Raw genomic sequence first — 26,534 nt, 5'->3', positions numbered from 1 at the left:
ACCTCATGCTAGCTTGTTCTCTTTATTTTGGCTAGTTGTGAAATCATCTCTACCTACTGCAAAAATAAGCATCTTTGAGGGGTGAAATTGATACTTACCTGTGGGTCTAAATTAGTTTTTAGAATGGATTTAGAAACTGTAGTGGCTTAGTCAAGTGGGAATAGTGGGTTTTCTTTCAGGGTCTATGACCCCACTAGCCACAGATACTTGGCTAGGTTTAGACTACCTGGAGTGAATTCCCCCTTCCTGGTAAGTCCTATTAGTGATCTGTCGGTTACCCCCAGTGTACAAGTGACACGTTGTACCATTGGTGAGGCCTTGACAGGCTGGTCCTTGTTGTCCCTAGGCTTTACAGATGAGTAGGACTACTAACTGCTTTTCTCTCTGTGCCTCCTGCATCCACCTTTCCATACTGGGAGAACCTAGTGCTCAGGGAGGGGGCTTCCAGGTCAGTTCCAGTCCAGTTCCTTCAAGCCCTATGTCTAAAGTGTGTGCTGTGCCTTCAAGTTCTGGGAGGCAGCCAAGGGCAGGGTCAGTATTTTGTGTGTGTGTGTGTGTGTGTGTGTGTGTGTGTGTGTGTGGTGGTGGTGGTGGTGGTGTCTCCTGGACTCTCCTTGCCAACAGCTCAAAGGGAGCTTTCCAGTGCCTAGCAGTAGAGTTTTGTAAGATAGGTCATGGCTCTGGTAGGGGGGCATTATCATCCCAAGTGCTATGACTTTATTTAAACTAGCATATATATATCTTTAAGTAAACATAAGATATTGTTTTTCTATGGCTTTTTCAAATGCACTTAGTATTATTTATCATTCCTCACTCCTCCTCTCTTCTTCTATGTTACCCTCTCAAATTAAAGGTCCCCCCTATATTTCTTCTATTTTCTCCTTTATATCACCCATGTCCTAATATTTTAAAATGTTTCTTTAAAAAATTTTTTTAAAATTTATTTTTATTCTTTAATCCTTTTTTACAGTTCAGACTTCATCCCCCTCCTGGTCTGCCCCTGACCACTCCCCATACCATACCTCCCTCTCCTCTGCCCCTACTGGTCTCCAAGAGGATGTCCCCAACCCCACCCCACCAGGCCTCCCCATTCCCTGGGGCCTCAAGTCGCTCAAAGGTTAGGTGCATCTTCTCTCACTGAGGCCAAACCAGGTAGCCCTCTGCTGTGTATATTGTGTTGGGGCCTCATATCAGCTGGGGTATGCTGCCTGGTTGGTGGCTCAGTGTCTGAGAGATCTCTGGGATCCAGGTCAGTTGAGACTGCTGGTCTTCCTATGGGGTCACCCTCCTCCTCAGCTTCTTCCAGATTTTCCCCAGTTCAACCACAGGGGTCACTGGCTTCCATCCATAGGTTGAATGCTAGCATTTGCATCTGACTCTTTCAATTGCTTGTTGGGCCTCTCAGAGGGAAGCCATGCTAGGCTCCTGTCTGCAAGCACACCACAGTATTAGTAACAGTGTCAGGGCCCCAGGACTCCCCTTGTGATGGATCCCAATTTTGGCCTACCATCCATGTTTCTTTTATTTTTGTCTTTTGTTTTTTTGCTTTTCAAGTACTACGGATTGAACCTAGGGCCTCCACACGCATGCTAGGCAACGGCTCATTCACTAATCCAGACCCTTTGAAAAGTTTCTTTTTTTCTTTTGATGGGGGTGAGGGGTGGGTTCTTGAGATATAGCCTCTCATTACCTAATTCTGGCTTGCCTAGAATTTACTGTGCAAACCATGTTAGCCTTGAACAGCTTCTACTGGATTAAAGGCATGTATGTACCTTTACACCTGGCTCCTTTTAAAACATTTCTAATGAACACTTCTTTTAGCATAGCTTTGGATTTATAGACAAGTTGTAGAGATTGTGAAGAGAATTTTCATCTACTTAAGACTGGGTTTCTCTGAGGAGCCCTGGCTGTCCTGGAACTTGTTCTGTAATCCAGGCTGACCTTGAACACACAGAGATGAGCCTGCCTCTGCCTCCCGAGTGCTGGGATTATAGGCATGCGCCACCACCACCTGGTCCAGTTTATCTCAGTATTACATATTTCAGCTAAATGAAGCTGCATTGCAGCAGGATCCAAAGCTCGAGCTTGTTGGTTGGAGTCCTATAGTACTCGCCACTCGTCGTTGCTGCAGGGTGCTGGGTAGTGTAGGACACCACACCGTATCTAGATGTCACATGTCCTTCAATGTCTTTCAGAGTGTCTTTGGATTTTGTTGCCTTTGTTCCTGCTAACTATATTTTAAAGTTATTTAATGAAGAAAATATCTTTTTGAAAATCTATTATTCTTTAAAGCTAAAGTTGTTTTTTTTCCAAAAGGGCAAGGCTGGGGAGCTAAATCAACTTTTAAATGCAGTTAAATCAATGCAGGAGAAGACAGTTACGTTTCAGCAGGAAAGAGACCAAGTTATGTTGGCCCTGAAACAGAAGCAAATGGAAACTAGTACCCTGCAGAATGAGGTAGGCCTTGACTGCCCTGCACAGCGGCTCGAGTTCTATGTTCAGTAACTAATACGGCAGATGCTCTTTTCTCTCCTCTGATGGGCCGAGGGAGGGTACAGTATTACTTAGTTGTCAAAAGGGAGAACTATGATATATACCTTTTGTACAAGAAAATTATTTACTCATAATGTATGAAAAAAAGAGATTTACTAAAAAGGTACTCAGCCATAAGAGCCCAATATTTTTGTATAATTCCATTTCCTGCATAAACCCACGTAGATGAGACCTTGCAAAAGGAAAGCTTCCATAGGAATCTTTAATGTAATCTGGGGAGAACTTTTCCCTGTATAAACATACTTTGCAGTGTGTGGCATTAATATATTAATACATTATTATATAATATATAATATAATTGATGTTAATAATGATTATGCTTGTTATAGTTAATTAAAACATGTTAATTTTAACATTAAAATATGATTAAAATAATTACATTTAAAATAGTGTTATAATTAACAATTCAGTAGAAATTTAATAATATAGGTACAATATACTAATACGTTTCCATACTATGAAACACAATTGATGTTTTGCGGGGCTTTGCGTTGCACAGAAGGAAAGTAAAGAAGGTTCCTCTACCTAGGTCCAGCGCTTACGGGACAAAGAATCCCGGCTGAACCAGGAGCTACAGAGACTGCGTGACCACCTCTTAGAGTCAGAAGACTCTCATACTCGGGAAGCTTTGGCTGCAGAAGACAGAGAGGCCAAACTGAGGAAGAAGGTCTCGGTGTTGGAGGAAAAGCTGGTGTCATCCTCTAATGCAATGGAAAGCGCAAGGTGAGTGTTTCGTTCTCTTCGGCGTGAACTTTAGCTGGTCATTTGTTGAGCCTCATGCTCAGTAAACATTTTTCTTGTTAGTTCATTTTTCACAGACGTCATCGTCTCCCGTTTACAGGTGAAGTCTTAGGGTGAAGCGGTATAAAGCTTGTTCCAGGCACACGCTGTGGGGCTCATAAGGACCTAGCACACAAGCTTCCTGCCACTTAGCCTTAGATACTGTCACTTGCCATTTTAAGGGAATGGTCCTGAAGTACTGTCAGGTTGTATTGGCCCTGTCCAGTTCCCCAAGAGGTGATTTAGTTCATAAGGTCTTACTTTTCAGCAGACAAAGCTGATGTTGGACATAGAAAGTGTGTGGGCAGCAACAGGCCGGAGACATGGGTCAGCTGGAGGAGCAGCCTCTGGCTTCGTAGAAGCTTTCTGTGATTAGGTCCCTTGTTAAGTATTTACAGTTTTCGTTTTCCTCAGTATTAAGATTTGATATTTAGTGCTTGCTTTTGTTTTTGAGACAGGGTCTCACTAACTCACACTGGTTTCAGACGTGAGCTTCTCCTGCCTCTGCTTCCCAAGTGCTAGGATTACTGTCATACCTGACTGTACCCTACAAGAATATTACATTTTAGAAAAACATCACAAAAGCTAAAAAGAGATAAAGCAGAGCTCCAGTCACCCAAGATCATTCTTTGTACCGGTTTATGCCTTTTGATTTATATGTATACAGTCTATCTCTTTAAGAGCAAAACTGAGATCATTTTATTACTACTGTTTTGTGACCTTTGTTAGTATTATGTAGTGTGTCATTATACAGTGAGTCATATATTTCTGCAACAATAGTGTGTGACAGCATAGCACAGCATTGATTTACTGACTCGTTTATTACTGGACATTGCTGTTTGTAGCCTACCTGTGTTGTCCCCTGGAGCTGGACTTAGTTGTGAGCTGCCTGATGTGGCTACTGGCAATCACAGTCAGGGCCTCTTAATCACTGAGACAGCTCTCTAGCCCTGGAGTGTCTTGAATATAACTAAGAGCATTGTTGTGAAACCTGAAAATAAACTTTCTGTGTTGACCTTAAAATATATCTTAAGATATTGAGAAGAAGAACTTGTAGGTCAAGGGCATTTTAAAACTTTGGAGATTGTGTTGTTAAGTGAACTTTTAGAAAGTTGTGATCATTTATAGTTCCAAATGTAGTCACGTTACTTTTTTTTTTTTTACTGTGTTCACTGCTGGGGTGATCCGAGGAGACAGTAGATAGCCTGTCTTCAGAGTGTGTAAGTAGAGAGAGCACTGAAAGTCCCCACGCTGCGCAGGGATAGATTAGTGTGCTTTCTTTTTTTTTTTTTTTTAAAGATTTATTTATTTATTATATGTAAGTACACTGTAGCTGTCTTCAGACACTCCAGAAGAGGGCACCAGATCTCGTTACGGATGGTTGTGAGCCACCATGTGGTTGCTGGGATTTGAACTCTGGACCTTTGGAAGAGCAGTCGGGTGCTCTTACTCACTGAGCCATCTCACCAGCCCTGTGCTTTCTGATTTAGATGGAAAACTTATTTAATATGGAAATTAGAGCAGTGAGTGGTTACTTGTATATAGATAGAAATGCCAAAACAGCTTCCGGCTGTGACAGTATATACTGAAATCCTTTATTGCAGTTTTCAGGCCCATAATTTTTCCTAATACCTTTAGTCTCTATCCATTTTATTTACCATTCGGTATAAACTTTCAAGATAAGCGTCTTCAAGTAGAGCTCTGGTCTTACCTGACCAATCTGTGTCACTCAGTTCCCCAAATACTATTTTCCTATTTCTCTTTTTCCTTCCTTTTTTTTTTTTTAAATTTTATGTTCTGACCTGTCTATCTGAAGAGATTTTCTGTGACTCTCACCTATTTTTCAAATTCTGCCTTCTTCATAGAGCATTATTTTAGTACCCTGGTCCTTATATCTAAAACCAAACCCTGTTGTGATGTCTTTTTTCTGAACATGTACAATGCTTTGAATCTTTGATGGTCCTTACATTTTCATTTAATGTATAGGTCATTGTTGCATGTCTTAACCTGTTCTATAAAACAAGCAAACAAACAAAAGTTCACTTGTGTCTTGAAATGATGCTGTTGAACTTCTATCCTTCCACAATATATATTAAACATAGATTAATTGACAGTAAATTTTTGTCATATGAGAAAATCCAGTCTATAAGCCACATTATGGCTTCGTGAATATTTAAAAACTCATTTATCCTTATAATCATGCTTTGAAATGCTAGCCAGTCAAGTTGAATGAATAAAAAAATCCAAAGACATTTAGGGACAGTTTAGGTCTTAGTTTATTTCTCCACAAGAGGGTGCTCTTGGGTAAAATATCTTCCAAGTGACAGTTGCTTTTTATTGGCTTACTCTTGAGTAAGGGATTAACGGGATATTAGTCATAAAGACCATTCTGGCATCCAACAATAATCACCATTCACCCAGGACACACTCCAAAGATAAGATAAAAATCAGATCAGGTATGGTAGTGCATGCTTTTAATCCCAGCACTTTCCAGGCAAGTAGAATTTGAGGCTAGCCTTGTCTACTTAGTGAGTTACAGGCCAACCAAAGGCTACATAGACTGTACCTCAGAATTAACAAAAACAAATCAATCAATCAATCAATTTTTAAAAAGCTGTTACTCAGGATAGGTGCTGTGATGGTTAGTTTTGGCAGCCTGACAGGATTTGTTATCTTCTAGGTGACAGGCCTCTGGGCAGGCCTGGAAATTATACAGAGAGTGATTGAGGTGGGAAGACCTGTGTCTTCTGTGGGCAGCACCTTTGTGTGCTCTGGGGTCTAAGTGAAAAGGGGAAAGCAAGCTAACACAGTCATTGTTGTTGTCTGTTTCATGACTGTGGGTGCGCATGGCCAGCAGCTTCACAGACTCTTGCCTCTATGACTCCTCATTGCTACATTGGACTGTATTCTCAAACTGTGAGCCAAAGAAGCTCTCTTAAGTTGCTTCTTGTCATGTATCTGGTTGCAGTCAAGTTGCTGTATAAATAAATCTCTTAGGGACCTCTGGGTTCGTATTTGGAGAAGTGATAGAGCTTCTGTTTGTCATGTAGACAGAAGAAAGTTAAAAGAAAAAGATGAGCAATCAGAACAATTTATCAGTGGATGGTCACTGGAAAGTTACAGGTTCACCATGACCGCGTGTGTGAGGTGCAAACAGATGTCATTTGACTCTGTTCCACATTAGAGCTGAAGCTGATAAATGATGTGAAAGTCCCTTCAGATTTGAATTTATGATAAATTATACTGTGGAATTTAAGTCTAGAAACTTGAAAGTTGTAAGCTCCTTGTAAAAACTTTTATTTTGCTGTAGTTTCTCTTTTCTTTAAGATTTATTTATTTTTATGTATATGAGTACACTGTAGCTGTACAGATGTGAGCAATCATGTGGTTGCTGGGAATTGAACTCAGGAACTCTGCTCGCTCCACTCTGCTCACTCAGACCAAAAGATTCATTCACTATTATATGTAAGTACACTGTAGCTGTCTTCAGACACACCAGAAGAGGGCATCAGATCTCATTATGAATGGTTGTGAACCACCATATGATTGCTGGGATTTGAACTCAGGACCTTCAGAGGAGCAGTCAGTGCTCTTAACCGCTGAGCCATCTCTCCAGCCTGTAGTTTCTTAATTAGCCTAATTTTTAATCTTTAAAAGGACCATTGTTTGTTGAGAGTCAAATTCAAAGGATGATTGACAGGAACAGATCAGAGTAACTCTTGCAGGTGTTTTGTTTGTGAATTAACTTGCTTTAGAATATCAAATGTAGGGAAAATCAAACTGGAGAAGTATAGAATTTCAGTTTCTAAAACTAGACAGAGCTCTGGAGATGGGTGGACAGAGGGGTGAATGATGGGTGGGTGGGTGGTGGTGGTGGTGTTTATATAGCAGTACGAATGGCCATAATGCCTCCAAACTATGCACTTGATAGTGAATATGCAGTAGATGTTGGGTTTTACCCCAGTTTTAAAAATCCAGAGAAGTGTTTTTTTTTGTCTTGTTACATTCACACTAAAATACATTGCAGTATAGCCAGAATTTAATGTACTAAGATGGGAAAGCATTTTGTTGTTGTTGTATTTGTTGATAAATTACTTAAGTAGATGAAGCAGTTTGCCTTTCTTTGTTTATTTGAAGTCATCAAGCCAGTGTGCAAGTAGAGTCTTTACAAGAACAGCTGAACATGGTCTCCAAGCAAAGAGATGAGACTGCCCTGCAACTCTCTGTCTCTCAGGAACAAGTGAAGCAGTATGCTTTGTCACTAGCCAATCTGCAGATGGTTCTTGAACACTTCCAACAAGGTAAGCACTTACCTGCTTGATGTCTCAGTAGAGAAACATTGTAGTTATGGTCATTTTGCCTTATTTAAGTATGAAGTTAGACATAGGAAATCCATAAATGGTTACTGACTTAAGAGGAAAGGTGAGTCAGCACTACCAAGTTAATTAATACTATTTTTATGATTAAAACTGTCATAATTTTTCAAGTTTTAGTATCATCACTAATTATGACGAAGCTGTGGAGTTAGAAAAGTAAATCCAATGGAGGAGAATCAAGTGATGGAGGAGGATGCACAGGGCTGATGTGATGGCTCAGTGAGTAGGTGCTTGCTGCTAAGCATGATGACCAGAGTTTCATTCCCCAGGACCTGAATAGCAGTCGGAGAGAAGCCATTCTTACAAGTTCTTTTCTGACCTCCACATGCACACTGTGGTCTGGGTGTATATAGACATACACAGGAAGTAAATAAATAAACATTTATTAAGTTGCCTGTGTGGTGTTCACACACCTTTAATATCCACACTAGGGTAACAGCCAGACAGATTTGTGTGACTTCTAAACAAGCCTAGTCTACATAGTTCCAGGACAGCCAGGGCTACATAGAGAGACCCTGTCTTAAAAATCTCAAAAAACAAAAATGAAAGAAAAAAATTTTAAAAGAAGAGCATACAAAGAAGAGATAACATACATACAGAAAGGATTGCTAGATTTTTGAAGCCCCTTTTAAGTATTAATCATCATAATTACTGTCCTTTGAAATATTAACTTGTTCTCAACTGTTCATTTGTATTTGAGGTGGCTACAAATAGAAAATAACAGAGACTAGAATGTTTTTATGCTATTTGGTTTACCTGCTTTAGATCACTGACCCATCAATTTGTTGATCCAATTCATCTAGTAACTATTAATTGGGTTAACTGCTAGTTTGATGGGGAGGATAGAGTAGAGGATATTTTTGTGCCTACCATAACTTTAATTTGTACTTATCTGATCCTTTAGGGCTACACATTTAGTTGAAATCTTTATATACACTATTCTTTACATCTTGCCAGATGTGGTAGTCTACACCTTTAATCCTAGCACTCAGGACAAAATGGCAGATGACTCTGAGTTACATAGATCCAGGCAGGGCTACATAGTGGGGCAGAAAGAAAGAAAGAAAGAAAGAAAGAAAGAAAGAAAGAAAGAAAGAAAGAAAGAAAGAAAGGAGAGGAGAGAAGAGAAAGAGAAAGAGAAAGAGAAAGAGAAAGAGAAAGAGAGAGAAAGAAAGAAGCCCAAAACTCAAAACCAGCCCAGTGTTTTAATGTAGTTGCTAGGCTGAGTTTGAGAACAAAGGATTGTGGTGTGGTGGCTGCAGAGTGTTTGTAAGATGCAGCAGGCCCCGGGGATATTACCCAGGAGAGAAGAGCCTGCAAGGCGGGGACGTGCTCACTAGGACACTTATACTTCTTTGAGGTGATTGTTTTTTAATTATTAAAAGTCCAAATGATGTCCTATAACTTTTCCTTTGTCCTTAGAGGAAAAAGCCATGTATTCTGCTGAATTAGAAAAGCAAAACCACCTCTTAGCTGAATGGAAGACAAAGGCAGAGAGTCTGGAAGGAAAAGTGTTATCGCTGCAGGTAGGCAAAATCATTTCCTTTTAAGATCTGAGACTTCGAAATAGCCTCAAACCAGTCATCTACTATTTAATGTTTGTGTGATTATATCCAGCCCTCTACTGTAGAGCTAAAAATCTCTCATTTTGATTTAACGTTTAGAGCAGACCCAGTGAATGTGAACTGAAAGTCACTTTAAATGTTTTAAATGTTGTTATTTCATCTGCAAAATGAAAACAAATTAATCTACAGAATTAAGTTGAATTTTTCTCATTCTGTTTTGTATACTATATTTCATACTTATTCAGGGTTTTACATATTATATCATTTGATCTTGTGGTTCTCTCTCTTATTACTCATTTTAGTAATTTGGGGGAGTTTGCTTTTTTTGTGTTTTGTTTGTTGGGTCTGGGTCTCACTTTGTAGCCCAGGTCAAACTTGAGCTCTCAGCAGTCAGTTCTTGCCTTAGCCTTCCAGATGCTGGGATATGGAAGTGAGTCACTGTGCTTAGTCTTTTATTATATAGCCTCTTGAAATTTTCCCCCTCTATTTTCTATTTTCTATATAATGTCATATATAAGGTATGGGTGAGATCAACCTCTCTGCCGAGATATGGTGACTTGCTTTGGATTTTGGAGACACTTTTCTCAGTCTGACAATAGCTGGTGACAGTAATGAATACCTTTATCTGGAGTTAGTGATGGATATTCTGTTTAGGATTGGTGATAGTCCAAGAAAGGAAACTTACTACTACTAAGTTTAAAATATTTTATTAAATGTTGAATGGCTGTAAAAATTTAATGTGTGTATTATATGTAAAGTTGTTGGTGACAGAAGGGTAGCAGTTGAGCAAATGCCCACATGCTCGCCACTGAGTGTATTGGGATGCTGTCCTCCTGCTGTTCCTGCGGACTCTTCCAGAGTCCTCCTTCCACTTGTTTCTATAGAAACTGGATTCTACTTTTTTTCCATTTACTGAGATGGAGTTTTATATTCTGTGCATGCAGTGTGCTTACTATGCACTTCCTTCTTTACCTCTCATGATACACACACATTTCTACCAGCTAGGCTTCGATTAGAATTGCTAAATTATAGAGTATATATGACAGCTTAGGCTTTATCAGAGGATAGTTTTCCTTCCTTCCTTCCTTCCTTCCTTCCTTCCTTCCTTCCTTCCTTCCTCTTTCTTTCTTTCTTTCTTTCTTTCTTTCTTTTTTTTTTTTTTTGGTTTTTCGAGACAGGGTTTCTCTGTGTAGCCCTGGCTGTCCTGGAACTCATTTTAGACCAGGCTGGCCTCAAACTCAGAAATCTCCCTGCCTCTGCCTCCTGAGTGCTGGGATTAAAGGCATGTGCCACCACGCCCTGCTCTTTCCTTCTTGTTGTCTGCTTGTTTTGTGCAATAGCCCTGGCTGTCCTGGAATTCATGAGGATAGTTTTCTAAACATGATTATGTTAATTTACTCTGACTATTAATATATTAATGATTCTTGTTAAGTATCCTTGTCAACATGATACATCAACAGACTTACACTGGTGGCTGGGAAGGTATATTATTTATTTTGTACAGTTTTGATTACAGCTAGGGTAATTGATAAAGAAAATGATTTTGTTGGCATAGGTTTCTAGGGGCTGGGACCTCTGACATTGAGGTACTTGTATCTGACAAGGGCCTTCTTGTTACATCATCTCCTTGTAGGACCAGAAAGATGCAGCCGGGAGGGGCCTGAACTTGTTCTTTCTTATAAGGCCTACTCCAGCAGCAATGGCATTTTTCCTAAAAGACGGTGCTCTAGTGACCTAAACACTCTTCATTAGGCCCTGCTTTCAGCTCTCAGTTTCCTTTATCAAAATTTATTAATGTATCTAGAAAGATAAGTTTTTGTTTTGTTTTGCTTTTTGATACAGGGCCTCTCTATGTAGTCTTTATTATCTTAGATCTTGTGTAGATTAGGCTAGCTTTGAACTCATAGAAATCCTCCTGCCTCTGTCTCCCAAGTTCTGAGATTAAAGGTGTACACCACTACAACCAGTCAAAAGATAATTTCTTTTAAAAAAAAAAAGGTTTATTTATTTTATGTATGTAAGTACACTGTAGCTGTCTTCAGACACAGCAGAAGAGGGCCTCGAATTCCATTACAGATGGTTGTGAGCCACCATGTAGTTGCTGGGAATTGAACTCAGGGCCTCTGGAAAACCAACCAGTGCTCTTAACCGCTGAGCCCCAAAAGATAAATTTTTAATCAATACTTTTGATTGTGTCCAGTGGTCTCTTAAAGTGAACATCCAAATCTTTCACAAAACTAGTTTAATTCTTAATTTAAAATGTTTATCATTATGCAGGGCGTGGTGGTGTACGCCTTTAATCCCAGCACTCGGGAGGCAGAGGCAGGCGGATTTCTGAGTTCGAGGCCAGCCTGGTCTACAAAGTGAGCTCCAGGACAGCCAGAGCTATACAGAGAAACCCTGTCTCGAAAACCCCCCAAAAAAAAAAAAAAAAAAATGTTTATCATTTTTTAAAAGAGCAAAATAAGCCAGAAAAAAACTTAGGAGGAAACTAGTAAAAATAAAAGGTAAACAAGTAAAATAAAATCCAAATAAATGACAGAGTAACAAAATGTAAGTGCTAATATGCCAAGAGGCTTTCTTCTCTATTGTCCTCTTAAGAGGGCTGGGCTGTAGCCCAGTGGTGGAGTGCTTGCACAATGCAGGTGACACCCTGGATTCTGTTTCTAGTACAGCAAACCCCACAGACCAAAAATCCCATGTCACACTATGAAGCTGTGGTTTGTTTTTCTGTTTGTTTGCTTTTTTTTAATTAGATATTTTCTTTATTTACATTTCAAATGCTATCCCAAAAGTTCTCTATACCCTCCCCCCGCCCAGCTCCACTACCCACCCACTTTGTTTCCTTTTTCAATCTTTTTTAATTTTTGTTTAGATCTTTAAAAAATTACTGAAATTTTCATTATACCAAATTTAGATTTATAGATTTGGAATAATAACATTGCTATTTAAAGTATTTTCGTTTCAGACCTCATCAGAGTTCAACCCTCAGATTGCAGAATCAGTAAGGTGTGTTTGTATGTGTGTGTGCATGATTTATATGTGGGCACACATGCAGTTGATTACAGGGAATTGCTGGTTAAGCCAGTCTGAAGTTTGGAGGGCTGGCAGTCAAGATGGGAAGAACACATCAAAGGCTCATCTGGAATTCACAGGCACTGGACATAGCTTTTGTCCTCAGGCAGTTAGGGTGGTCACATCAGGAGGGAGCTCTGGGAGTACTGGAAGAAGCTGCTGTCTATCAAAGAGATTTTGTCATTTTGGGGGACACCCAGTCTCTGCTTTTAAGAATTTTTGATAGGTCCAGCCAGTACCTGCCAGACGACTTGGGAGCATGGGTTTTCCTTGAGGGCTTGAAGCACACTTGTAGAATGTAGTGAGGTCTGTAGTGATTACTGAGGACCATAACCTAACCAAGATCCAATCAAAAACATGGTCTGGAATTTACATGGTAAATTCTTCAGGATAACCAAGAAAATTAGAACAAAAAAAAAGAGCAGTGAGGAAGGGTTATATCAGAATAGAGCCAGTACAACATGTTCTAGATCAGTGGGATAGAGTGAGAATCCAGAAGTAGAGTCCAGATACTTGAGAATTTAAAATGAAGTTATTTGAAATTTTTTTCTCTTCTCTTCCCTTCCCCTTCCCCTTCTCTTGTCTTCTTTTCTTTTTTTGGCGGTGGTGTTTAGAAACGTCAGTGGAGTGACTCTGATGCTCCTGGGGTTTAGATCTCAGGAACTCCTGGTGGGGAGGGTCTGCTCCTTCACCACCACAGACTTGTCATTTCTCAGGGTGGTACTGGCTCAGGGTGGAATTTTTTCTTGTGGATCATGTGCCTGATACTACTGAGAGTGCTTGTGCATTCTTGTTGATGTATGGTCCTCACATGAGAAGTGACTGTGTTTTGCTGAATTTCATGACTACCACAACCATAGTTTTGTTGTGGACCAGCCCATTGGAGTGGAAAGGGTTTTGGGACTTTAGGGTATTGGTCTAGGTGCTGTATATCTGCTTATTCCTCTTGATGGGGAATCATGAATTTTAAAAATGATATTAGCTGGACAGAGATTTAATTGCAGGACTCAGGATGTGGAAGCAGGCAAATCTCTATAAGTCCCAGGCCAGGTTGGTGAACATCGGGCTTTTCAAGTCAAGCAAGGCTACATAATAAGACTGTCTCAAAGTCAACACAAAAATACAATAAAAGTAAATGACATCGACAACTATCCATACAGACAAAAATAAAGTTGGGTTCCATCTTATACCATATATAGAAATGAATTGCAGTTATTTGAAAACAAGACTCCTTACCTACATTGGTAGTGGTCTTGGCTTCTCAGGGTCATTTTTGTTTTGTTTTGAGGCAGGGTCTTGCTGTGCTCTAGCTGGCCTCTAGAATTCTAGTAATACAGGTCAGTGCCACCACATTTTGATAAGAGAGTGATTTTTTTTTCATTGTTTCATTTATTTATATTCCAAATCCCAACCCCCTTCCCCTTTGCCTCTGAGAGAGTACAGCCCCCCCCCCACCCCACTCCCAGATCACTCCCCATCCCCTTTCCCTGGGACATCAAGTTTCTACAGAATTAGGTGCATCCTCTCCCACTGAGGTCAGGCAAGCCAGTCCTCTGTTACATATATTCCAGTGGATCACGGACCAGCCCAAGTATGCTCTTTGGTTGGTAGCTTAGTCTCTGGGAGCTCCCAGAGATCCTGGTTAGTTGACACTGTTGGTTTTCCTATGGGGTTACCATCCCCTTCAGCTCCTTCATCCCTTCCTCTAACTCTTCTACAGGGGTCCCTGACCTCAGTCCAATGGTTGGCTATAGGTATCTATGTCTGTTTCTGTCAGCTGCTGGTAGAGTTTCTCAGAGGACAGCCGTGCTTGGCTCCTCTCTGCAAGCACAACATGGCATCAGTAATAGTGTCAGGATTTGGTGCCTGCCCATAAATGGATAAATTCCAAGTTGGGTTGGTCACTGGATGGCCTTTCCTACAATCTCTACTCTATTTTTGTACCTATATTTCTTTTAGTCAGGAATAATTCTTGGTCAAAAATTTTGAAGGTAGGTTGGTGATGCCATCCCTCCACTAGGGGCTCTGTCTATCTATTGAAGGTGGTCTCTTCAGGTACCATCTCCCACTGTTGGGCATTTTGGCTAAGGTCATCCCCATTGAGTCCTGGGAGCCTCTGACATTTCAGGTCTCTGGGACTTTCTAGAGGTTCCCCTGACCCCCTGTAGCTACATTTTTCCACTCATTCTCCTGACTCCTCTAGGCTTCTCTTCTATCTACCCCTATACCTAATTCTACCCACCTTTCCTCTCCTCCTCCCTCTCTTTGCCTACCATGATTATTTTGTTCCCCTTTCTTTTTTTTTTAATCCAATATATTTTCTTTTTTCTTTTTAATATTTTTTATTAGGTATTTTCCTCATTTACATTTCCAATGCTATCCCAAAAGTCCCCCATACCCTTCCCCCCACCCACTCCCCTACCCACCCACTCCCACTTTTTGACCCTGGCGTTCCCCTGTACTGGGGCATATAAAGTTTGCAAGTCCAATGGGCCTCTCTTTCCAGTGATGGCCGACTAGGCCATCTTTTGATACATATGCAGCTAGAGTCAAGAGCTCCGGGGTACTGGTTAGTTCATAATGTTGTTCCACCTATAGGGTTGCAGATCCCTTTAGCTCCTTGGGTACTTTCTCTAGCTTCTCCATTGGGGGCCCTGTGATCCATCCACTAGCTGACTGTGAACATCCACTCCTGTGTTTGCTAGGCCCCGGCATAGATATCGGTGGCAGTTTGTCAAAGTGCTACGTCTGAGATTTGTTCCCCTTTCTAAGTGGGATTGAAACATCCTCACTTTGGCCTTCCTTCTTATTAAACTTCTTATGGTCTGTGGTTTGTATCTTGAGTATTCTGTACTTTTTGGCTAATATACACTTATCAGTGAGTACATACCATGCATGTCCTTTGGGGTCTGAGTTACAGCACTCAGGATGATATTGTCTAGTTCAATCCATTTGCCTGCAAAATTCATGATGTTCTTGTTCTTAATAGCTGAAAACTATTCCGTTATGTAAATGAACCACATTTTCTGTATCAATTCTTCGTTTAAGGAATGTCTGGGTTGTTTCCAGCTTTTGACTATTATGAATAAGGCTGTTATGAACATAGCGTAGCATATGTATGCCCAGAAGTGGTATAGCTGGGTCTTCAGGTAGAATTATCTTGGTATAGCTCTAACCAAGCAAGTGAAAGATCTGTATGACAAGCACTTCAAGTCCCTAAAGTCCCTGAAGAAAGAAATCCAAGAAGACCTCAGAATATGGACAGATTTCTCAAGCCCATGGTTGGGTAGGATTAACATAGTGAAAATGACCACTTTACCAAAAGCAGTCTACAGATTCAATGCAATCCCCACCAAAATTCTAACAGAATTCTTCATAGACAAGAGAAAACAATTCTCAACTTCATATGGAAAAACAAAAAACCCAGGGTAGCAAAACCAATTCTCAACAATAAAAGAACTTCTGGGGGGAAATCACTATCCCTAACCTCTTAGCTATACTGCAGAGCAATAATGATAAAACTGCATGGTATTAGTACAGAGAAAGACAGGTCAATCAATGGAATAGAATTGAAGACGCAGAAATAAACCCACACACCTATGGTCACTTGATCTTTGACAAAGAAGCCAAAACCATACAGTAGAAAAAAGACAGTATCTTCAACAAATGGTACTGGTCCTGTTGGTGGTCTGCTTGTAAAAGATTGCAAAGTGATCCATATCTATCACTTTATACAAAGCTCAAGTTCAAGTGGATCAAGGGCCTCCACATAAAACCATATACACTGAATATATAGAAGAGAAAGTGGGAAATAGTCTTGAATACATTGGCACAGGGGAATTTTTCCTGAACAGAACTCCAATGGCTCAGACTCTAAGATCAACAATTGACAAATGGGACCTGATGAAACTGAAAAGCTTCTGTAAGGCAAAGGACACTCAATAGGACAAAATAGCAACCTACAGATTGGGAAAAAAATCCTCACTAACCCTACATCCAAAAGAGGGCTAATATCTAAAATATATAAAGAACTCAGGATGTTAGACTCAAACCAAATAACTCAGTTAAAAAATGGGGTACAGAGAATGAATTTTCAACAGAGGAATCTCAAATGGCTGGAAAGCACTTTAAAAAATGTTCAACATCCTTAGTCATCAGGAAAATGTAAATCAAAACTACCCTGAGATTCTATCAGAATGCCCAAGGCCAAAAAAAAAGCACCCCTCAAGTGACAGCACATGATTGCAAGGGTGTGGAGCAAAAGGAATACTTCTCCATTGCTGGTGGGATTGCAGACTAGTACAACTACTCTGGAAATCAGTCAGCCATGAGAGTGGCTTTGATGGCGCGATGACTGGGTAGTTCTTCTGACATTTAGTATTGCTGGGCGTGGTGGCGCACATCTTTAATCCCAACACTCGGGAGACAGAGGCAGGCGGATTTCTGAGTTCGAGGCCAGCCTGGTCTACAAAGTGAGTTCCAGGACAGCCAGGGCTATACAGAGAAACCCTGTCTCGAAAAAAAAAAAAAAAGTAATTTATTGAGAAATACTGTATTGCAAATTTAAACAGGGAGAACAAAATATTTTACAATAAACTCTTGACTATCTGTACAGTCTAGAAGTAAGATGATTTTAATCCCCATTAAACTCAAACTATAAGAGTAAAGGAGAAAATGTGTCCCTACAAAGGGGTTAAAAAGCTAGTAGCCAGTAGACCAATTTGAGACTTCATTTTCATCGCCCAGAGAACAAAGGGTTTCTGTCTTGTATTAGGCACTTGCACAAACTGATGGTGAGACAGTGAGGTAGAGATACACAAGCTCTGAGTACAGTGAGTTATCCATGCCAATGTCAGGGCCGTACTTGTTCTTGTGATCATGTGCCTGATGCTGCTGAGAGTTCCTGTGCATTCTTGTTGATGGTGGGCTTCATTTAAGAAGTGGGGGATTTGCTTATGTGTTAGCTTACAAAAATTTAAAAGAACAAAACCATTTGTTACTGTATTTGTTGACTGTATATATCTTTTAAATGGTTTATCTTGTTACTGTTACTTAAAAAATTGTTATATTATCTTTTAGTAGCATCTTTATTTAGTTTCTGTAAAAGGGCATTGATCCATTGTAAAGGAGTATGAGGTCAGTATGTTGCACAGACTTGCCCATGGTCACTGAGGTGCAGCTTCGCCACTGGCTGAGCTATTGATTGATTCTGAAGCACCTCCCAGCCCAGTAGTTTGCAGGACACTTTGCGTACTGTTTTTAATAAGCTTTCCTCCCCCAGGAACGTTTGGATGAAGCAAATGCTGCACTGGATTCAGCATCAAGACTTACAGAACAGTTAGATTTAAAAGAAGAACAAATTGAAGAACTTAAAAAGCAAAGTAGGTCTTTTTTCTTTGTTCTCTCTAACCGTGCTCCTGTTGACTCCGGTGTGCTCTTCTGCTATACCTTGGCACAGCTGAGGGAGGCACGGTTGTTGGACTGCCATTTGCTTCAATTTGAGTCTGAATCTAATGGAATGAGAGTCATTCGGAGAGCCTGGCTGCCAGTCAGCTCTCCTGGATAGTGAGCTGTGACTTTGTGTTGCTTGTTCCTATTGATCAAGGGGGCTGATTTGACTGATCCAGTTTTTATGATTTTGTCTTTTTGATGATAGTTCATGCTACAGCTGATATCCAACAGGCTAGAGAGGGCACATTCTCAAGTGAGGTACTGGGTAACTCTGTGAAGTTACACTCAGTGGCTAAGTTGTGCATGGCCTTATCCCCAGGCACTCAGTACACTTGGGTTTGGTGCTTGTAAAGTTTCCCAGTTCTGTCAGTTCTTTAAAGCTGATGCCTGTACTCATCATCAACTGAACCTCAATGATTGGGTGGGTCTTTGGCATCATTAAATCTAATTCTTGTTTAGGCATAGCCAGGGGCTTGAAGCTTTTCTGGGGTTGTGTAATTAGTAATGATTTAGAGAGATTGGGTAGGTGGTAAAGGAACCTAGGAATACATTGGCTGAGATGTCTCTGTTGCCACAGCAGTAACACCTCTGTTAAGAAATTAAGAAATATACACAATGTATCACAAAATGGAGATCAGAAAAGACAAAATAGAAGTAGCTGGAACAACAGAGATGCTGTTAAAACAGGGACAGTGATGTGGACACTCAGAAAGTAAGCCCACAAGAACCACTGGACCACAGGTACAACCTAAATAATTCAGCCTAGATCCCCCAGGAGACCCCAAAGTGAACACAACAAAATAGTAATAAATGCAAGGGAGTTGGCATCACTGGGGAAACTTCACTCTGAGACTTTGTTCTGAGTTTTGATATTATACGAGTTGATTAGCATGGGAGTTCTGAATCTCACGTAGGCCTAGAACTAGGCAGCAGGGGACCAATGGAGTGTGCATCTGTTGTGAACAGGCGTCCTAACAAAGGCTTAGTGCTTAGTCTTTTCCTCACTTGCTATTAGTGGAGACCATCAGTCCCCTCTAGGTCATAGCCACTGAGATGGCCTTGCAGGTCTCCGTACTGGTACCAAAGCTTCGATCTTTCCACATCACTAATTCTATCAAGGGAATGGGTGTTTGTAAAGTGCCTGACTTGTCCTCGGCTCTCCGTGGTTCCTGTGGAGATATAGTGGTGTCCTTCTTACTGTGCCCTCACTATTGAAATGGCTTCTTTAAGGAGAGGAAGCATATGTTGTGAATATAGTCTAGCTAGCTAGAAGGCCAGTGCAACTGCAGTGTCAGTTGGAAGCGGTGGTGAGCCAAAGGAGCCTGAGCACCCAGAGGACTGGCCAAGGCCTTCTTGCGGCTGAGCTGTCAGTGCAGGGGAAACGGTGAGTTCTGCATCAAATCACCTGTCTGAGTGTGACATCTTGGTGCCAGGAGCCCTGCTATCAAAGGCCATGTCCCCTTTAGACATTTACCTGAATCACTCACAGTAGATCGTGGTCACATAAGGAAGAGTCTATGACTAACTGTTATAGTGCTTGGTATTTGGACAAGCACCTATTTAAACTTCTAGGAGTAGAAAGTTTTCAGTTTTTCTTCATTGTGTCTGGTAGGGCAGGTGGTCGAGGTTCCTATTTGTGTAAAATATAGTGAATACTCATTATTAGTAAGTAGGAACTTTGAGCTCATTAGGGGTCATTATTAGAGAAAGTTGTGCTTACTTCTGCTTGTACAACTGCTATTTGAAAAAGCCCAGGGAGCCAGTGTGGCCCAGACAGGAAAGGAACACCGCGACCGTTGGTTCTGTTGTGTCTCTAAGCTATTCCTGCCTTCAAGAGCTTCTAACAGTGTTTTCTTACATTACCTCAGCGCTTAGTGCCACTTTCATATCTCTAAACACAAATGTGATTTTTATTTTCTCAATGCTGTATTCTTGATTTGATAATATAAATAAATTCTTGATTGGCTTACTTATTTCAAAAAGCATCCCTGTATGTTTTTATAAGTCATTAAGTACTTTACATGTTGATTGATGTTGTAATACTGTACTTTATTTTTAACACAAAAGTTGGCCAGACAGCAAAAGTTTTTGCCAGGAGAAACAATTTTGAAAAAGACAAATTGGTCCTTGTTGCAAGAAAATACACAGAGACTTGAATTATAAGGGCAGAGCATTGTTTTATTTCTAAGCCTCTGTAGACTGATGATTAGTTGATGTGCTGTTTTAAACACTTAGACAGTATTAGGAAGTTTACTCTAAGAAAGAATGGTTGATTATATCATTAATACCTAGATATGATTCAGTCCAGCCAAACATAAGGAAAGAATGGTTATGTATGACCCCAGGGTTACAGCAGCAGAACATGGATGACGTCAGTCCCTCTTAGAGTATGTGATTGTTAATGTTACGTATGTGCAACCATGGTTTTGAGGTAAGGGTATTTATGGACCCTGTATGAGAAGTATGAAGACAGATGCCTGATGCTTTACTGGTCAGTAAGCACCCGATAAAGACCAGTTGCTCAGCTTCTCATTGGTTGCTGTGTAGAACGCTAGATAGGCTCCCTTTCAAGGAGCTAAGGAAATGGCATGTGAAAAACATCATAAGATAATAATTTAAGACAGTTGTGAACAGCAAAGGCCCTAAGTGGCATATTCCTCTAGAACACTGTTAAGGGGCAGAGACTTAACAAAAGTATTAAACCACTAGTAGGATTTCACTTAGCAATTGTGAAAACTGTTTAAACCATAAGAACTAGTTAAGCTAACAACCCCCCGCCGCCAAGAGATCCTATGGAAGCTATATTTTAATAGGCAGTGTTGACTGGTACAGGGGTCACTGTTGCCTTCTGGAGATGTTCTTTCAGCATTTCACCTGGACCACTCCTTATACCATAGATCCAAACGCTTCTTTCACATGCTGTCCTGTACTTTCAAAGTCAGGGCACCATCCATGAAGAGAGTAGACAGTGTCTTTATATAGTTCATCAGAGTTAAGAATTCCTAGAGACTTGTTATTAAGGAGAAAATATCACATGTTAGTACAGTGGAGCCATTAAAAATATGCTGTCATGTATGTAGGTGGGTGCTTTTCTTTTCTCCGTTTTCTTCATTGCTCTTAAGATAAATTCCTGTGCATTTGAAAATGTTTAGATAAATTGAAATGGAAGGTAAAGATGGTTTTTGATTTGGTAATTAATATTAAAAAGCACTGAGTTTTGTGGTATGCAAAGAAAAGTATGTTTCATAAGCAATAGAAACTTAGTTCTAGTTTAGGAACATCTTTTGTTCTACCTGCTAGTTTATGCCTCTATACAGTGAAAATAGTTTATGTCTTCACTGTTTCTATGCTAAGGATGGAACCCAAGGTCTTGTCTTGTGCATGCTAGGAAAATTATCTATGTCCCAAGCCCTATACTTGTACCTTAAGGCTTTCATAACTAATTTTAAATAATAGTGTTTACTTTTAAAAATGTCTCCTATGAGTTGAAAATGGAAAAATTTCCTTAGAATATTTTGAAAAGAAAATCTATTAAGTGTATGTAAATGAGCTCCCATAAAACTCACTCTAATATATGAAGCATAAGAACATGTTTTGTTTTTTTTTTTTTTTTTTTTTGGTTTTTCGAGACAGGGTTTCTCTGTATAGCCCTGGCTGTCCTGGAACTCACTTTGTAGACCAGGCTGGCCTCGAACTCAGAAATCCACCTGCCTCTGCCTCCCGAGTGCTGGGATTAAAGGCGTGCGCCACCACGCCCGGCTATAAGAACATGTTTTAAAGCTACAGAGGCAAAATGAGCTTGAAATATTTTACATGGACTACCTTTATAATGCTGAATGGTTGAGTTTTTATTTTAAATAAAGACATTCCATTTTCCAGGACATGATTTATACAAGAAAACATATACTGTCCTGTTGAACATAAGCCAAATACATTCCCAGACGCTTTGCTGCCCAGATCTTTTGAGAGAGTTCTTTTTAGATGTTTTTGGCAGAAGTGGTGGTTTTAGAGGAAACATATAAGAAGTACCAGATGAAATTTTCTGAGTTGCTATAAATGGTTAAAAGTTACTTGTAATGATATAAACATCTGGGTATGCTCAACAATGCCAACATTTAAATTAAGGGAAAAGAATATTAGGTAAATAAGTTATTTCGTACTTCTAGTTACATTTTAAGTGAGTTTGACATTAATATCTAAATGATGTTTTAGAAATTACAATTGAAAACTAATTTTTATAAACAAAGGGGAAACTAAATTATGTACTTGTGAGACTATTTTGTGAACTTTATCTCCTTTTCCTGAGTAATGGCTGAATCACTCAGTATGTAATTTATTTTATTTGTCCTTTCTAGAGATCCCCAGTCATTCATTCATTGTTATATCAAGTTACCTTGTTTATGTGCTGAATGCCAAGCACTGCATAGGCCCTAGGATAGATAGGAGACAAGGTCTCCTTCAGAAGGGTTACAGCCAGGCGGGGAGAGCAGGAAGACATGCAGTCAAGTACACGCAAGGACTTGTTGTAAAAGACCCAGAAGCAGCGGACAGCTGCAGGGACACAACAGAGCATTCGCACACTTGAACTCAGCTGTGACAAGGACACAGCAGAGCAGTTGCACACTTGAAGTCAGCTGTGACAAGGACACAGCAGAGCAGTCACACTTGAACTCAGCTGGGACAGCGCATACATGGACTGTGTGAGCTCAAGGCAGGCAAAGTCCCAACAGCCAGCAGGAGGTGAGTGGGAAGTCCCACCCCTGCCTGAGGAGCTGTTGGCAATGGGTAGACCTTGTGAGAAGAGTCATTTTTCTTTTAAGTGTGCAGTCCATTGTAAGGCAGCTGTGCTCAAATGGAAGACACACATCCAAAAATATATGTACAGTATACCTTGAACTTGATAGCTTATAAATAAAAGGATACAGAATAAATAGTATCATTTTTTCCCCAAATATAAAAAGGGGGGAAAGCCACAAGGTTAGGTGGTAAAGAACCGGAGGAGGGATTTGGGAGACTCTGTAGGAACAGGTAAGTAAGATTAAAGTGTCCAGGAACTAGTTTTAAAATTTTAAATTGTTTTGAAAGAGTTTTCTGTACAAGTAGTATTCCATTGTACTTGGCACTAGTGGTCCAGGAGGGTAAGAAAGATTAGTGAGTGATGTATCTCTTCTTTAAGTGATGGATGCATACCGGCTAAGTAGATTGGAAGCTAGGGAAAAATCATTCCAGATGGAGGGATTCACATGAAATACGGTAGCATATTCTGAAATGTTGAAAGAGTAGAGTGCATGTGAGGATGTGGTGGTGTGGAGGGTGTGTTGGTGTGGAGGGTGTGTTGGTGTGGTTGGTATTGAGGGTTTGTTGGTGTGGAGGGTGTGTTGGTGTGGTTGGTGTTGAGGGTTTGTTGGTGTGGAGGCTGTGTTGGTGTGGTTGGTGTTGAGGGTTTGTTGGTGTGGAGGGTGTGTTGGTGTGGTGGGTGTTGAGGGTTTGTTGGTGTGGTGGGTGTGTTGGTGTGGAGCATGTGTTGGTGTGTGGTGGGTATGTTGGTCTGGAGAGTGTGTTGGTATGGTTGGTATGGAGGGAGTGTTGGTGTGGTGGGTGTGTTGGTGTAGAGGGTGTTTTGGTGTGGAGGGTGTTTTGGTGTGGTGGGTGTGTTGGTGTGGTGGGTGTATTGGTGTGGAGGGTGTTTTGGTGTGGAGGAAGTGTTGGTGTGGTGGGTGTGTTGGTGTGGTGGGTGTGTTGGTGTGGAGGAAGTGTTGGTGTGGTGGGTGTGTTGGTGTGGTGGGTGTGTTGGTGTGGAGGGTGTGTTGGTGTGGAGGGTGTGTTGGTGTGGTGGGTGTGTTGGTGTGGAGGGTGTTTTGGTGTGGAGGAAGTGTTGGTGTGGTGGGTGTGTTGATGTGGTGGGTGTGTTGGTGTGGTGGGTGTGTTGGTGTGGAGGGTGTGTTGGTGTGGAGGGTGTGTTGGTGTGATGGGTGTGTTGGTGTGATGGGTGTGTTGGTGTGGAGGGTGTGTTGGTATGGAGGGTGTGTTGGTGTGATGGGTGTGTTGGTGTGGAGGGTGTGTTGGTGTGGAGGGTGTGTTGGTGTGATGGGTGTGTTGGTGTGGAGGGTGTGTTGGTGTGGAGGGTGTGTTGGTGTGGAGGGTGTGTTGGTGTGATGGGTGTGTTGGTGTGGAGGGTGTGTTGGTGTGGTGGGTGTGTTGGTGTGATGGGTGTGTTGGTGTGATGGGTGTGTTGGTGTGGAGGGTGTGTTGGTGTGGAGGGTGTGTTGGTGTGATGGGTGTGTTGGTGTGAAGGGTGTGTTGGTGTGGAGGGTGTGTTGGTGTGATGGGTGTGTTGGTGTGATGGGTGTGTTGGTGTGATGGGTGTGTTGGTGTGGAGGGTGTGTTGATGTGGAGGGTGTGTTGGCGTGGAGGGTGTGTTGGTGTGATGGGTGTGTTGGTGTGGAGGGTGTGTTGGCGTGGAGGGTGTGTTGGCGTGGAGGGTGTGTTGGTGTGGAGGGTGTGTTGGTGTGATGGGTGTGTTGGTGTGATGGGTGTGTTGGTGTGATGGGTGTGTTGGTGTGGAGGGTGTGTTGGTGTGATGGGTGTGTTGGTGTGGAGGGTGTGTTGGCGTGGAGGGTGTGTTGGCGTGGAGGGTGTGTTGGTGTGGAGGGTGTGTTGGTGTGATGGGTGTGTTGGTGTGATGGGTGTGTTGGTGTGATGGGTGTGTTGGTGTGGAGGGTGTGTTGGTGTGATGGGTGTGTTGGTGTGGAGGGTGTGTTGGTGTGATGGGTGTGTTGGTGTGGTGGGTGTGTTGGTGTGGAGGCTGTGTTGGTGTGGAGGCTGTGTTGGTGTGGAGGGCTGAGAAGGTAGAAGTTTAAATGATTTGCTGGATGGGGAAATGGAATCACAGCAGTTTGTAAACTGTAAATACCAAAACAGCAAAGGAGATGGGCTGAGGCGGGGTCATCCTGTTGCCATGGCAGCATGCCATCCTTATTACACTGGAGAGCAGCATAGTTGGGTTATCTCCTCTCAGTCCCCCAAATAATCTTGTCATGTTTTAAGTAAGCTGACAGTTTTGTGTTAGGGTGCATTCTTGTTTACTCATGGCTACAGACTGGACAGAGTTGAAGTGTTTCTTGTAGGGGCAATGGATTCTCAGCTCAGCCCCACTACTGCTGTATAGGCTTGGGAGTCCAGCGCTTCAGATCTTAAGTCTTGCAAGGGATGCTGAAATTGGGATTTTTTTTTTTTTAGATTTATTTATTTATTATATGTAAGCACACTGTAGCTGTCTTCAGACACCTCAGAAGAGGGCATCAGATCTTATTGCAGATGGTTTGTGAGCCACCATGTGGTTGCTGGGATTTGAACTCAGAACCTCTGGAAGAGCAGTCAGTGCTCTTAACTGCTGAGCCATCTCTCCAGCCCCTGGGTTTTAATTTGCTAGATCATGGCTTTCTTTCAGGTAGAACTTTGTAAGAGCTGTGTGTGTGCAGAACAGGGCACTTCTTGGGACATCGTGCCTGAGGATTTGCACTAGGAAGCTTTCAGAAGTGAGGCTGATGCTGAGGTCCAGAAAGCCTTTTGCTCTTAGAGGATTTCACATGGAATTAATATTTACTAAGTGGGAAAAGTATTATAGGTTCCTTTTCAGAAATAAAATTGCAGCCCTATCTTTTGGGATATGTCTTGTCTATGCAAAATGTTTAAGAAATATATACTATATAAGGATGCTTTTAGAACTTTCTGTATGGAACTGTAAGTGATCTGAATTGATAACAAAGGGTAGAAAGGGAAAGCATAGTTGATTTGCTGGCATTAAAACAGTATTTATATGTGGTGCTGGTGAGAAGGCTCCGTTAGTAAAGTGCTTACCGTCTGAGCGTGAGGGCGTGAGTTTATTGGCTCTCCTATAACGTCAGTGCTGGAGAGGATAGACAGAAGGACCCCTGAGTCCTGGTGGCCAGCCAGTACAGGGGAGTCAGTGAATCTGAGGGTCAGTGGGAGACTGAGAAAATAAGGAGTTAAGTAATTGCAAAGGACATCCAACAATGGCCTCTGGCTGTCACACACATGCATATGCATATACACCTATATGCCTGTTTCCCCCTTGCCATGCATACGCATGAACACTTACATACACATATAAAAGTGTATAACTATATAAAATTTCTTGGGCTGGTCCAGTGATAGAATAGTTGATTCTCACTAGGTTCAAACCCCAGAGCTGAAAAATCTCAGTATTTCCCTGCTCCTTCACCTTTCCTTTCCATTCCCTTCCCTCTGTCTCTGTCTTCTTTCAAGTGTGCATAGAGATTCCAATTAACTATGTAAGTAATACAGAAAGTCTCTTTTATTTTCATCACAAATTATCATGTTGTAGCATTCATATTAATGATATTGTACTATATTATTGAAATAAATTCATTTCCAACAAATAGGATTTTAAGTGTTACTTTAGGGGCTGGGGACATATCTCAGTTGGTAGAATACTTGTATACCATCCACACAAGCCCCAGAGTTTAATTCTCAGCACTGAATAGAGCAAGCATAGAGGGATGTGTATGTAATCTCAGCCCCAGGAGACATAGGCAAGAGGGCTGGAAGGTCAAAGTCATCTCGGCCTGCAAAGCAAATTGAGGGTCAGCCTGGACTACATGAAACCCTGTTCAAAAAAAAAAAAAAGAGAGAAGAAATTAATTAATTTACTCAGCAATTAATTATGACTAGACAAAAGACAACAAACAAA

General features: G+C 41.2%; 1 protein-coding gene across 2 annotated transcripts in view; it reads left to right on the top strand.

Moving 5' to 3' along the window:
* Trip11 (thyroid hormone receptor interactor 11) overlaps window positions 1–26,534 on the top strand; it is a 72,330-nt gene that overhangs the window by 30,482 nt on the left and 15,314 nt on the right. For both annotated transcript variants that reach the window (XM_021178679.2, XM_021178681.3), the window contains exons 12-16: window positions 2,317–2,457; window positions 3,083–3,276; window positions 7,471–7,634; window positions 9,132–9,235; window positions 17,631–17,730. In XM_021178679.2, the coding sequence (XP_021034338.1) occupies window positions 2,317–2,457; window positions 3,083–3,276; window positions 7,471–7,634; window positions 9,132–9,235; window positions 17,631–17,730 (703 nt within the window). The remainder of the gene's footprint in view (window positions 1–2,316; window positions 2,458–3,082; window positions 3,277–7,470; window positions 7,635–9,131; window positions 9,236–17,630; window positions 17,731–26,534) is intronic.

The sequence above is a fragment of the Mus caroli genome, unplaced genomic scaffold, assembly GCF_978045245.1.
Source record: "Mus caroli unplaced genomic scaffold, Mus_caroli_1 scaffold_14, whole genome shotgun sequence".
NCBI classification, from domain to species: domain Eukaryota; kingdom Metazoa; phylum Chordata; class Mammalia; order Rodentia; family Muridae; genus Mus; species Mus caroli.
Note: the sequence above shows the minus strand (reverse complement) of the source record. Positions and strands in the feature narration are given on the sequence as shown.